The following is a 14823-nucleotide window of genomic DNA, read 5'->3' on the forward strand; positions in this document are numbered from 1 at the left end:
TATAAAATAGGCTGAGTAGTCATATGGTTAGATAATATACTGAGGTATCCAAAAATTGCAACAGTATTGATTTGAGCACTGTCCTTGAAAAGTCTGCACAGATAAGCTGAAACCGTGGTGATGTTTGTGTATGGAGTCCTGTAAACTTATTCCGTTACCATTTCTGCTGTCGCAATATTTTCTCTCTCATTACATCTCCAGTTTATAAAGCGGACTGCAGATAGTATCATGGATCTAAGTTTATAAACCACAACTCTACCTTCTGGACAGCACAACTTGCTTATTTCATAATCAGTGCTCAACTTGTTCATTTTATAGCCTGAAGTGACTGAAGTGTCTTTCATGCAATAACTCAAAATTAGTTACGCTGCTGCTTTTATTACTCCCTCATTTGATAGCACTGCAGCTAATACTTTAGTGCAAATCATGTACATTTTTATGAATAAAACTTTTTTTAATTAAAACTTAGTGTCAATACTAAAAGCAAAGTACTGAATAACCAATGTGCACTTTTAATAATAATGTGAATAGCAGCAACAACCTAACATGCTACTGGGATAAACCTCTTACAATGTTGAGTTCAGTGTGGAAGAACATGAGTGGCCTGTTCAGAGCCCTGACCATCAGCACCATTGAGGATGAAATTAGACATAGATCTTCTCTTTCATCGTAAGACCCTGACCTAATGCAGCCTTTATGGAATAAATGGGCACAAAATCCCAATAAGATGAGTAGGAGCTGTTAAAGCTGCAGAACAGGGACAGACTCAGTACAGTTCCTGTTGTTGTGATGGTCAGATGTGGTTAAATTCTTTTATCCATTTATTATAACTTCATCTCACTCAATACATAGTTCCTATTAAACCGTACCAAAAATGAGTCCTACTAGAAAACTGCCATGCTAGTAGGACACCTGTAATCAGTGTCACCTGTGCACACAATGTTTTTCGTTCTGGCTTTTTAAAAAAAAAAATTCAAATATTTGTCAACTGTGGCTTCTTCAAATGCCAAAGGACCTTATAGAAACACATTAGTGTTGTTGAAAAGATATGAACGGGAAAATAAATAAATTAATTAATAAAATTCAGCATGATTGGGATTGAGCCATAGGAGGTGGACAAAATCAAAATGTGTTGCGAGCCAGACTCGCTCCTGGCGGGCACTTACTTCGACGTAATAGATTTAATTCACAAGGAAAGCGCGTACACTCTGTAGGAAGTATGTGCATTAAAATCTTTGGATGTTTAACCAAAGCAAGAGTGGTTGAGTGAAGGATGCAATGACTAAAAACTAACAAAGTTCAGATCAGGGTAAGGAAAGGAAACATCTACCTTTAAATGGAATAATTTGGGTTTTAATTAATATTGCACCCAAAGTTATAAGCGCTCTGCTCTCTTTAAGATCTATATGAAAATGCATGATCCGTCTCGAGAATAATGTGTTTGCTACGATATCAAATACACAACCATTAGAGGATGGAAAGTGGTGGAAAAGTTGCTTTCTCTTACTGCGATGGTGGGATGTGTGGTAAATAACCAAATGACACAGACCTCACAAATGAGAAGACTTTTAGTAAACAAAATACTGACTTTCTAGGTGCTGTGAACTACAGAAACACCCATCCATCATCTTTACCCTCTTCTTCCTTTTTGGGTCGCGGGTGTCACTGGTGCCCCCATCACTGTCGCTGTGCGAGATGAAGTGGACACAGAGACAAACAACCATTCACTCTCTCACTCACACCTAGGGACAATTTAGTCACCAATCAGACTAACATGCATGTTTTTGGTCTGTGAGGGGAAACCGGAGTACCCGGAGAAAACCTACGCATGCACGGAGGGAACAAGCAAACTCCACCCAGAAAGGGCCCCCAACCAGGATTTAACCCAGCAACCTTCTCACTGAGAGACAGCAGCTCTACTAACTGCACCACCGTACCGCCACTTCAGAAAGCTTCAAAAATATGTAACAATTTACACTAGGAATGTGCGATACATACGGAACACGGTAGAAACGATAGACATTTAGCCTACAATAGAGCTCTGTCTTCTACCAGTTAACCGCAGCAGTGCTTACTGATGATGTAATCGGCTGGCGTCAAAGCATAGAGCAAGCAGGTAGCAGCGTGGCTGAGGGGGGAGGAGCTCGTTAAAAAGGCAGGAGCAAAAACATCCATTATCTGGACCCGGTTTGGATCTAAACAGTCAAACCAGGAGCAGAAACCTGCGTCGAAACAAAAGGTGTGGGGGCTTCGCTCTGCGACCAATACAGAACCTTTCCGTGACTTTTTCCACCACCACCAGGAAACGAAAGGCTTCCTTCGGGTCAAGGTGACTCGTTAGTTCGCATCCTCGCCAGAAGTTTCCATCGGCTTCTGGACAAGGACAAGCTGGTGTTCTTGACCAACAATCTTTAGACTAAAATGACAACGAGATTTTGAATTTGAGTTTTGTTAAGTGTTTCAGTGTGCACTTTTTTAATATGCAACATGCTGCTCTGTTGCTGTTCATTTCTTAAGCAAGACTGGAAACTGTTAAGAGTTAACAACATGTTTTTTTGTTTAAAACATAAGGCTAAAACTACATTTGATATCTTTTACACTGTTTTGCACTACAAGAAAGAAGCCCAATACTTGATTTGTTTATTATTTAAAAACTCTCTGGACCTAGTAGTGGAATTTTCTTGACTGGGATTATTTTGTCGTATAACAGTTTTCAAAATAAATTATGGCAAAAGGACACCATATGCTTTTTTATTCCTATTGCAAGTTTTATACCAAAAACATACCATACCATTTTATTTATAGAGCACTTAAAACAGCTACAAGGCCAACCAAAGTGCTGTGCAGACAGAACAACAGACAACACACAACGCAATAAACAAAATGAAGTAAATCAAAAATATAGACATAAAACGATGCAGATAATAAATATGATTACAAACCAGTGTGGAGCGTACAGGATCAAACACAGATCCTCTGGTGTTGAAAGCTACTGAATAGTAGTGAGTTTTTAAACGGGATTTGAAAACCGAGAGGGAGGGGGCCTGTCTTACAAGCAGCGGTAACTCATTCCAAAGTCTCGGTCCTGCTACAGAGAAGGCCCTGTCACCTCTGCGCTTAAGACGAGTTCCTGGAACTGTGAGGAGCAACTGGTCCGCTGACCTCAGGGAACGTGGTGGGACATACGGTTGTAGCAGATCAGAGAGATTGGGGGGGGGGGGGGGGTTACACTGTTCAGTGATTTGTAGACATACAGGAGTATTTTGAACTGGATTCGAAAGTGAACTGGTAGCCAGTGCAGTGAGGCCAAAACTGGTGTAACGTGCTCTCTTTTGCCTGTACTGGTTAAAAGTCAGGCTGCTGCATTCTGGACCAGTTGTAGTCGTGTAATGGAGGTTTGACTGATACCAAACAGGAGTGAATTGCAGTAATCAAGCCTAGATGTAATGAATGCATGTATTACTGTCTCCAGGTTCTTTTTGGACGATATGGGCTTCAGTTTAGACAGCCGCCTCAGTTGGAAGAAACATGATTTAACAATCATGTTTAGACAATTGTTAAGTTTCAGGGAAGGGTCCATTATCACGCCCAGATTAGTGACACTTTGTTTTTCTGACAGGGTTAGAGCAGAAAGGTCGATGCAGTGGTTTGTGATCGTGTCGTTGGGAGGAAACAACATGACTTCAGACTTCTTTTCATTGAAACTTAAGAAATTTAAAGCCATCCAGTCCCTGATGTCAGCCAGGCAGTCGAGCAGAGGTTGAATGAGCATGTACCATTGTGGTACATCAATATTGGTGGTATATCAAACATATCGTGATATACATCGTTACCGCCACCCATCACATTATATATCAGGATATTAATTTTATGCCATATCACACAGCCCTAATTTACACCTAGTTAAAGTTTTGTTTAAGTTGAGCTGCTCCTTTTTTAAATCAAGTTGAATAAAGTGTCAGTCGAAACACGTTGGGAAAAGGAACCAGTCGTGGAAAACCTTGTTCCTTCTCGTCAAAACTGAAACAGGATCTTGTGCTTAGCAAAAATTTAAAAATGTTCCTACTTCAAGACTAACTTTTGATTTTGCGATGAAACACTGATGAGTCGTTTTGCTGGGCCCAGTGATCAAAAGGCGTGTTTGTTAAGATCTGAGCTGTAACCACCTTCATTCTTTGACACAAGTGTTGCAACCCAGGGATTTGCTGAATTTCTCTCATTGCTCAGACATCACAGTGGTGTGCATTCACCTCTCTGTAACCTCACCCAAAATAAACCTGTATCCATGAGTGTATGATATGATAATGAGTTAAACTGAATTAAATGACATATTAAGACTAGATGCTCCACAGGTGACCCCAGCTTAGTCACTAGTCAGAGCTTCTTTCTGTCCCTCTGTGGCAGTCTCTTGAGATGGCAGATGAATAAAAAAATAATTCAATACCTCCTCGAACAAATCCATTGGTAGCTATAGCAGAGGTAGAGAGGCCAGTGATGGTCGTCACAACAGTGGCCATGCAGACGATCACGCAGGCAAGAACTGCAAAACAAACCGAAACACATTCAATGAGAAAAAAATGTAACACCGAACAAAGTCCTGTCATCAGTGTGAGAGTGTGTGAAGAGTAACAGCACAGCCATGAAGACAAGCCCCTGCAATTAAATCTGCTACGTGACACTTTGTGACTACATTTCACATCAAAGTAGAGAATCAGTGAGTGCTGGGTGGTGGGGTTATTGACTGTTTAACATAAACCTGTCAGTAAATATGAACTTTGTGCTTCTGCTTGCTAATTTGAATGCGGACATAAGAATTTGTCAAGTATCTGCAGGCTGCCTGTTGTCTGTTTTCAAGCCCTGATGATGAGAGAGCATCAAAACAAGAGAAGGATGAAGACTGCAAACATCTGCCCTGGATGCAGGAACAGAAGTAAATCTGTGTAACTGGTCATGATTTACCACTAAAAGAGGCTAAAGTAGCATGAGAAAAAGCCACATATATCCAAGAGTTATTGCGTCCAGGACATTTCCTGCAGTAGACGAGATGATTGCATTTCTTTGTAAATAAACAAGTTTCTGGTTTAGAGCTGCAGATAAAAGGAAGCTTATTTGTAAATGTTCTTCTGAGCCCTTGTGGCTTTTATTCAACATCACAAGGACGAAGAAAGCAGAAATGATAAAGAATAGAAACGAGTTCTGGTCAGAACTCAAACCAAGAACAGCCAGAAGAGTTTCAACCTCTGCACACGGTGCACCTGGTTAACAAGGTGCCTCGCTGGCAGGTGTTCTAAATTCAACGTTCTTTGAGTTGAAAACCGTCTGAATATTGGATTGGCACTTACCAATTCCAGCCTGGCCAACGATCCATGTCATACGGATAAAGAGCATCACCCCCCAGATGTTCAACATGCAGCGAACCTGCAAAGACAAGGATTTGTTCCAGTGAGCAGCTGGAAGAGGGCCGGTCCTTTCAACATCTAGTGGCTGCTCAAAATGCAAAAACCTTATTATCTTTAAAAATAAATAAATAAATCCAAGACCGTCTGAACCCAGTTAGGAAAATTATCAATTAAACATCTGATTAAAGCAAACAAGAAAACATTTCATTCAATAAATATTGTTGTAATAAGGTTTAAATTATAAAGGTAATATTTAATAATGTTCAGCGATATTTCATCATGGCTAATTCATTCTGTTGATTGAACGTCGAGTTATTCCTCCCCATGAGTTTATCTCACCAACACGGGATGCAACTTTTGATCATACCTGCGTCTGATCTAGTAAAATCAAACGTGTAAAAAACAACATTGAGATTAAATTTTCACTCAAAGCTACAACATATTAAATATAACGGACATAATGAGAAGTAAACAGTCTTTTAAATATACTTTCATTATAAATAAACAGCTTTGAGGGTTAAAGTTTACTAGATTAAATATTTTTCACAGAAAACAGGCAATTAATAAAATGTATGTTTTAGATTGTGCTGTCGTAACTGTAACAAGAAAAAGTACTGGACGACGTCATGACAAGTGAGAAATTTCAATAAAAACATTAAGACGGGAGATGATTTACTAGAAGAAAAGTGGATTTTTAAAGCGACTCACCAACACTCCTTTAATCCAGCCAAACTTGACCACTCCTTTGGGCTCGGCTGCTTCTTTTGCAGCAGCCTCCTCAGCCGGTGTCAGCTCATCACCGTTGGCAAAGCCATCCTCAAATGGCTCCTGAGACACAAACAACAGTTACATGTACACAGCGACCACAGACTGAGACGACGCTGACGTCCTGTCACAAAGAAACAGATGGATGTTCTAGATGAGCTGTCCAAGGTAAGCTTAGGGCCAGAGCAGGAAGTACTTTACAACAAGACACGGGTACGTGTCTCATCACCCATATGGTTTTAAGAATTAAGAAAAATATTGAACATTTACAGGAAAAAAAAAAGATTTAGTGCTTTAAAAAGTAAATATATTATGACATAAAAATGGGCATGTTAAGGCAAAAAAAAAAAGGGAGAACCAGAAAGAATTCAAAGTTTGACTCGGTCAATAGATTTGATCTGGACATAGAACAGTCTGTTCTTGTGTTACTACAAGAGTTAAAATGGAGAAGTCTTTGATATGTTGCAAGAACAACTTGCACCCTGTTGGGTTTATGAATACACTCTACAGCAGGGCTACTCAACCGGACGAGCACCCCGCCAAAAGCATTGACTTACATAACACAATGCTATAGACCAGGCCAGGCAGACCAGGTGTCACCCTGTCACCCTTCACGTTTCATCAAGGGTGCTCACTACGTAACCAATCGCTACGTACCAGGAACAACCTCTGACTCACGGTGTCAGTTTACAGACAACAACAGACTTTAACATACAGCAAATGCCAAAACAAACCTGAACGAGACGTTAACAAGAATAACCCATTTCCACACAGAAACATCGTAAACCGTCAAGAAACATTACACGGATAAGGTTACCCAGCATGCTTTGCAGCTCACACAGTCTAGGATTCTCTCACAGAGACAACTTTGTGAGTTTGGGGAAAATAAAATGAAGTTAAACAGAGACAAAACATTGCTTTAATCTGGGGCTACAAATATCTGTTTTGGTGTTATATATGTTTCGTAATAAGAATTAAATTGGCAGAAACAAATCCAAAGGCTGTGCGCTCTTGCGAGGGCACGGTCTCTCTCTCTCTTCTTAATCTCTATCAGTTCTGATAAACTGATAATGTGTGATAGCTTGCAAGCCGGATTAAACAACAACAAACAAATTTAATTCCTAAACCTTAAATAATTTCACCTCAAGATAAAATAGCACATCTAAAATCGGTAATCTTTTTATAAACAATTTCAAATAATGCAAGTAAAAATTATTACCAGTAGTCCATGTTCCTTCCTGGCACTACTAGACTGTAACCCTACTAATATTTTAATAATTCTGTCTTCAAAAATTACAACAATTTATTAGTAATAAATATAGAAAGATATAAAGATAATGGATGGTTGGATGAATTTATTTTATCCTGCTTGCTTTAAGGGTTTCCAAACAAAAACTTCCAAGTTAAAGATGCATTCACAGCAGAGATTAGGCAAAAAAAAAAAAGGGCGCTATTTAATGGGCATAAATATTTATCTGATAAAATAGTAATTCTCAATTTTAACAAATCTTCCTGCTGTACAAGACTAATGGAAAATATGGGCTGACTTCTGCACATGTCTTTGTTTTTGGCATCTCAAAAAGGCTTGGGAAGCCAATATGAAGGTACCAGTGTTCAACTACCAACAGACAGAAGCACACGCAGTTCATAGGCTGTTACAGTGGACCGGGCGTATTGAGGGTAGGATTCATAACACCATGAGAGAAAGTATCTGCGACTTATAATAAACTATGGTTCCGGGGGCCTTTCAGGGTGGAGTTTGCATGTTCTCTCCGTGCATGCGTGCATTTTCTCCGGGTACTACGGTTTCCTCCCACAGACCAAAAACATGCATGTTTGGCTGATTGGTAACTCTAAATTGCCCCTAGGCGTGAGAGAGAGAGTGAATGGTTGTCTGTCTCGTTTGTCTCCATGTCCCTGTGATGGACTGGAGACCTGTCCAGGATGTACCACACCTCTTGCACACCGACTGCTGGACATGGGCACCAGTGACCCCCCCGAGACCCAAAAAGGAAGAAGCAGGTAAAGATAATGGATGGATGGTACTAACTTCATGTTGTATGAGATACATTACAAAAGCAATCGACTGTGCTCAATTACTCTGTTGCTGCTTTGCTGGATTATTGTGCAAATTGAACTGCGTTATGGGTGACTAACCATTAAAAGCTAACGTAGCTATGCTATGGGCATGGATGCCCATTCATATGCAAAATTGACCTTAATTGAGAAGGCTTTTAATCGAGGCATTTCAAGTTGAGAAACCATGACGACCTTGGGTTAATGGTCATTCCTCCACTTTAAAACCTATGAGCATTGATTAGCAGTGAAGTGGGTGTTCTGAGTCGATATGCACTGAAGAGTGATGTCAAGTGCATCTTGGCAGCCAGTCAAAATTTTATGCGTTTTCTTTAACAGTGGCTTTTTGGTTGCCCTTCTGCCAAAAAGCTCAGACCGGTGAGGAACTCAGGCAATAGTTGTACGCACAGTCTCTCCACTCTCACCTGCTGAGGTCTGTAAATGTTTCAAAGTGGTCGGGGGTCTCTTGGTGGCCTCTCACCATTCTCCTTCTTGCACGGTCACTCAGTTTGTGAGGACAGCCTGCTCTTGGTCAGTTTATACATGTCCCAAATTATTTCTATAACTTGATGGCTTTAACAGAACTCTTGGATGGGTTAGGGCAATGGAAATCTTTTTGTATCCATCCTGACTTCTACTTTTCGATTACCTTTTGTAGTGGACTAGGCCCATGTCAAAACTGACCAGATGGACAGAGACTGTTATTTCATTGATCTGCATCCAGAAATACAGTTTGAGCCATCTGGAGACTTTCTTTCTTGAATTAATCAAGTAGAAAAGACAATTCTCTATGATCATTACTATTTTACAAATGTTTGATAATCAAATTGTGTTAGTTCACTCAATGTTTACAGGTTGAAGAGAACTACTCATTTTATTTACATAAACAGTAAGTAATGATTTTTATTCCTCATTCAAAGAAGAAATCAGGGTAATATGCATTTCTTGATTTTTCTGTCTTCAATGAGCAAATTTGTAAGTATGTTAAAGGTCGACTTTCGGTCAACTAAAATGTTTACTGAGAAGAAATGTCATGTTTAATCTTCACAGAAGATACAGGAGAGTTTGACTCCACGAAGTCTGGTTTTCTCCAATAATCTTTCTGTCTTTTTTAAACAATCTCATTCTCTGCCCTTGACTTTGATAACACCTTACATCACAAACCACACCTCTGATCTGGTCCATCCACCAATCAGAAAGCTCTAAAATGACCCGGAAGTCAACTCATTTAAATGTGGCAACTTCCCGGTTCTCGCCAGAGTGAACAAGAGAGAAAAAAAGAGCTAAGAAAAAAAAAGAGTTAAAGAGTTAAAGAGTGAACAAGAGTTAAAGAGTTAAAGAGAGAAAAAGAGTAAAGAGTTCCAGAGTTTAACTCTCTGAAGAGAGTTCTGAAGGAGTTCAGAATTCTGACAACCCAGGATGCAGATTGGAATTTGGGAATTATAACTTCTGTTTGGATAACCTCGCACGACTCTCTAAGGGTTTGGCTGTCCTCATGGAGATGCTGAAAGAGTCAGAAAGGAACCCTACGCCGACGCTGATTTTATCATCAACCAGGTAGAAGGTTCTATTTTCGACCAAGTGTACCGTGGCCAAGCTGATTCCCCAAAGAGCGTGCACAATCCACAACGGTAAATCCACAACGATTGGAAGTGTTGATTAATCAGCATACAGAGGGGTACCCTTGGATTGAACTGAAGATGCGGCCACTGGATGAAGAGTGGAGACCAACGTCAGGATTGCAGGTCGCCTCCAGCGAAGGTTGTCTCCAGCGACGTCCAGCCTGTGCCGTTCTGGTTCAATGTGTCATGCAATTATGTGGTTTAAGGTGGGCTTATGAAGGGGATTTTACATAAGGCCTTAAACTATATGCACCTGGTGTGTAAGCTATTATGGTTGGGAACAGCTACGACTACCAGTTAAGGGGTGGAGCATGCTGAAAAGGGTAACTACAGGGGTTTATGCCTATAGAAAAGGGTTCCAAACTATTTTTCCATTTCTAACTTGGCTTAAGTTAGCTTTACATGGTAAAATATAGTTTGGTGCAATTGTCTGTTGTCTTTTAGACGAACGACTTGAGATTGGGTGTTTGGTTTCCCCATAAATGTTTTGGAAGTCTATGGCGAGACTTATCAAAAAGAATTAGCTATCCCCCCGAATAGAATTGTTCGAGTAGGTTCGGCTTAAGCGTTGTGAGATCAATGTAGATTATGGTACTTAAGGTAGCAATAATATACATTGACTCCGCAAAGATTGCAATTTAATGAATGAACTGCATGTTGGCATGGTTAAAGGCCTCTTAGTCTCTAACTTAACTACACAACAAAATTCATTCTTCCTTCAGAAACAATACCAAAATCAACTAAACAACGTTTCAACACCGACAAGAGTAGTGACTAAGCATCTAGAAACATCGTTTCACTGCTTCTCCTCACCCTGGTTGCCAGATTCAGTCACGCTGTCCCGTTTATTTGTTTGTTTCTTTTTAGACCCGCGTGCGCGAGACATAATCACATTGAGGTGCACTGCATGGAGATCTTGTTGGACTCGGAGTGACCGGAGGCCTCGGAACAGGGATATGAGTATCCCGCATAACACGAGGAATATCATCATTTGCAGGGCTACGATTAACGTGTCTGCACTTGACCACGCATAGGCAATCGGTTGGATTGGGTTATTATTCTCGGACCTGAGAGACTTGAGAACTCCGTTTAACGGTTCCAAGTCGACGACCTTAGTACCCTCGAACCGGATCCTTCCCAAGGTTCCGGGATCTATGTCTATAGTCATGTTTTTTAGGTACTCTGAGTCGTCCAGAGTTGTTTCCCATTGTCCCGGATCGAGGTGATAGAGCGTCAAATCATCAATGTGTATAGTTGTTCCCTGGGGAACACTGATCCACATTGTTTTGTCCGGTAAGGTCAGGGGTCTATTTGCTCCAGGCTGTTCGTAGGCCATGATTGCCTCTCTTTGGGGGGCGTTCACTAGCCAACGTGATCCAACGATTTCAGCCTTTGCGGTCTTAGCCAGGTGTCGCGGCGTTATGGTCGTTGAGCACTTAGAATTTTCCGGAATAGGTGTTAATCCGCATATGCCCGCGGTTTTATTCCACATAAACGGTTTGCTCGGGCACAGATAGTGTATCTCCCGAGTGAGAACACACATCTGCAGGTTTGGAGCTAGGTAAACTGAGGGGTTGTCGTCGTGGTACGCAACCATTCTTGGTGTGTCAATTTGAACATGGTTTTCGCCGTGCCAATTGCCAACATTTACGACGTCCCTGAGTCTGTATATGCCGTTTGAGGGAATTATCGGTAGGTTGATAAGGAATGCCATTTCAAACTTCTTGTGATCGACGTAGATTGGGATTGCGCTACCGAGAGTGTAAGCCAGGTGAGCCTGTGTTTGCGTAACTCTTTCGCGTGTAGCGGAGCTGAGGATGTCGTTCACCATCTGTAGCGAGACTAGATACGGTGGGATCCTACCGGTGGCTAGTGTATCTACCGACGAACTGATATCTCTAAGCATGTCGGCGAAGATTCTATCTATCAGGTGTGCGACAGTGTAATCCATTTCAACCTTAAGAGTTAATTCATTTACCGCATGTACGAGGGCTTTGATTTCCTGGGTGTGAGTATTAAGCACTAGAACAGTATCTTTCGCTGTTTCAGTCACTTGTCTCAGTTGAGTTTGTTGAAGGTCCATTAGTGCTCGGATTTTTGGGACCTCATTCTCTACTTCAGACACGTGTTGTTTTAGAGACGTTATACTGACAGTGTTGTATGCGGACAAACCTAGGCTAAACAGCGATCCTAGTGACGATGCAGCAAGCAGAAGCCCGCCGATGCTGCGCTTTTGCCTTGTACTTATTCCGCCCAACTCTTGTTGGGTGTAAGTAAATTTATGTAGTTGCCTTAGGACGTGCCGGATCTCTCCTTTTGCACTTTCTAGGGATACCGTATACCATGGTTTGTTTAGCCACTCGTTTTTAAGGTTGATGTGTTGTTTGATCACAGTTTGGGGGTCGAAGCGGACGAAGACCTTTCGAGTGTATAGGCGGCATAGTGTCAGGAGGAAGAGGTACATATCGGTGCAGGTCTATCTGGGGTGGTTGTGGCTGACCCGGGCCCTGATACTGTTCGTCTCTGAGTCTCAGACCAGCTCGCCCCATTTCAGAAATCTGGTTTGTAGCTGTAGCTACTTTCTCCTCACAAGCTGTCAGGCGCTCCTGTGTTGTCTGACATTCACTTTTTAAATTCAGCCATTGTCGGAGTATCATCGCCTTTTCTTTCTTGCAAGCGTCCAGCTCCTTTAATGCCACCTGCAACTGTGCTTGTACCACATCGTTCTCTGCACACGCGGCTCGGTACGCTTGTTCTTTATCCCTAATCCTCTCCTCATATGATTGAGCCTGTTCTGACAGCTCAGTCTTTAAGAGGTCCCTATCAGTCTGAAATTGTTGTTTCTGCAAATCAGATTCATTCATCAATTCGCATATGTCATACTACACTTTTCTATGAGTTGTATTAAGACAGTTGCTTCAAAGGGGGTGGCTATTTATGCAACCAATATCTTTACAATGCATATTTTATTTAAGTGGTATTACTCTGTTTGATTTCACTTTGACATTGAAGGCTTTGCCTTTTTTATTTTGCTTTATTTTGTCAATTTTCATTGGTCATGACTGACTTATAACAATAAAACAACAACATATCCAATAAAATTATTTTTTTTAAAGGCACTGCACTGTAGATGTACTTTTCAGGTTGGACAGTGATTCCTTTACTTATTCTGATATACAATTTGTTTTCAGTTTTGTTTCATAGTGATGCTGCGTGGGAAAACCCATTTCAGCTGCAAGAACAGTACATCAAACTCTACAACTGTGCAAAGCATTACTATGCTAAAATGACACAAATGAGTCCTGGTAGTATATAATAATTAGCAAGAGATGTGTTGGAACTGGTCCAAAAAAAAGCCCATTTGTTCTGGGACAAAGCAAGTTACTCCTCGGGGTTTACAGCCAACAAACAGAATGGAGTGTGGGCGTAAGTGTGACTCGTACACAATATCATATTTCTCATGTACAACACTCTAAGGCTCGAATAACTGTGGTAAAAAGCGACCCTTTCAAAAAGCAGTTCATTCATAGGGTCGCTGTGTTTGTTTCCCCAGATAAAGAGATAAAAAAAAAAGGGCCAGGAGAAAACCTGTTGGCCAACGAGAGATACATTTTCACACAGAACAATAGCGTGACATGTTTACTGCTGCTGAATTTGACTTGACAGTTTCAAATAACAGCACTAATTAAATTGTAAGCTGCCTGAAAAGTAGTTCTAAACGTGGTGACGGTCTGATGCGGCCACACAAGAGCAAGATGAAAAGCTTTCCATAGACACAGCCTCTCCTCAAAGGCATTTATGACGTTGAACACAGCTGCAAACAGTAAAACAAGACGTGCTAAAAATAATAATAATACTGTCACCACATACCGGGAAATCATTTGGACTTATTTGAAAGGTGCAACAATTTATATTAAATGTTAAACTTCATAACTGAAATTTGTTTCATTGTGTTGCATTATTAAGAATACATCAAGTAATTGGTATGGTAGTAAGTAAATAATATTCAGGTTTACTTTTTCTGTTGTTTTTCCATTTATTCTGTAAACTGGGCCTATGTAAGTGATTTGTGGCTTTATTCATTTTATTTAAATTGTCAATTTCCTTTAATATAAAAAGAGCAAACGCATATCCTTGACAATTAATGGACAGAAGCAGCTGCACAAACAGGAAATGAACAAAACTGTGGCTTTATTGGAACATTACCCGATAGAAGAGCACGTCAATAAGACTACCAATACTCAGATTCATGGCATCTCTAAATGTTTATACCATTCAAAATGATTGTTCTTTTAAAACAAAACAATAATTTCAAAGTACTAACACTTGTGAAACTCAGGGCTGGTTCTACCGGAGTGGTTTATTAAAGTTTCTGTTCCCACATGTGGATTTCTTGAACTGGGTCTCATGTGGTGTGAGGCTGGTGGTATTAAAGTGAATTATTCTGCTTCTAGGAAAAAAATGTTTTTTTAAACATCTGGACAAAAATTGATGCCAGGCGATGCTACTGGTGTAATTATGATTATCATAATATGCCACTTACAATAACTTAGAGGAGTGGACTAAACTAAGTTTACATTTTTAATCACTGGTTAAATCTAACCACAAGTTGAACAGGACTGATGGTAATTAGGTTAGTGAAAGACTGCTTTTACAGAGTGTGATTCCTTGTGTATGTTCCTTTGTCCTGAAACTCTGGCACAACAATTTCCTGCAGGATCAAAAAAGTTTCATCTTATCTTTATTAGACAGGTTTGAGTTTATTTAGCTGTACTGCAGTGATACTAAAATGCCTTAAAGTCAAGAGTGTAGCAGTGCTGGTTTACCTGCATTGCATTCATGTTCAACAAAAAAAAAAAAAAAAAAAAAAAAAAAAAAGATCCCACCTTCTTTCACTTTTATGTTTTATTTTTATAAAGTGTATTCATTTCATTTAAAAACATGACAATTAAAAAAAAAAC

The 14823-nt window shown here is 40.3% G+C and overlaps 1 protein-coding gene across 1 annotated transcript in view; it reads right to left on the reverse strand.

The window, feature by feature from the left end:
- slc12a2 (solute carrier family 12 member 2) overlaps window positions 1-14823 on the reverse strand; it is a gene marked incomplete in the record, with an annotated part of 71385 nt that overhangs the window by 37455 nt on the left and 19107 nt on the right. The window contains 3 exon segments of the mRNA XM_037692719.1: window positions 4445-4540; window positions 5343-5418; window positions 6108-6227. Coding sequence (XP_037548647.1) covers window positions 4445-4540; window positions 5343-5418; window positions 6108-6227 — 292 coding nt within the window.

The sequence above is a fragment of the Nematolebias whitei genome, chromosome 18, assembly GCF_014905685.2.
Source record: "Nematolebias whitei isolate Nwh7 chromosome 18, NemWhi1, whole genome shotgun sequence".
NCBI classification, from domain to species: domain Eukaryota; kingdom Metazoa; phylum Chordata; class Actinopteri; order Cyprinodontiformes; family Rivulidae; genus Nematolebias; species Nematolebias whitei.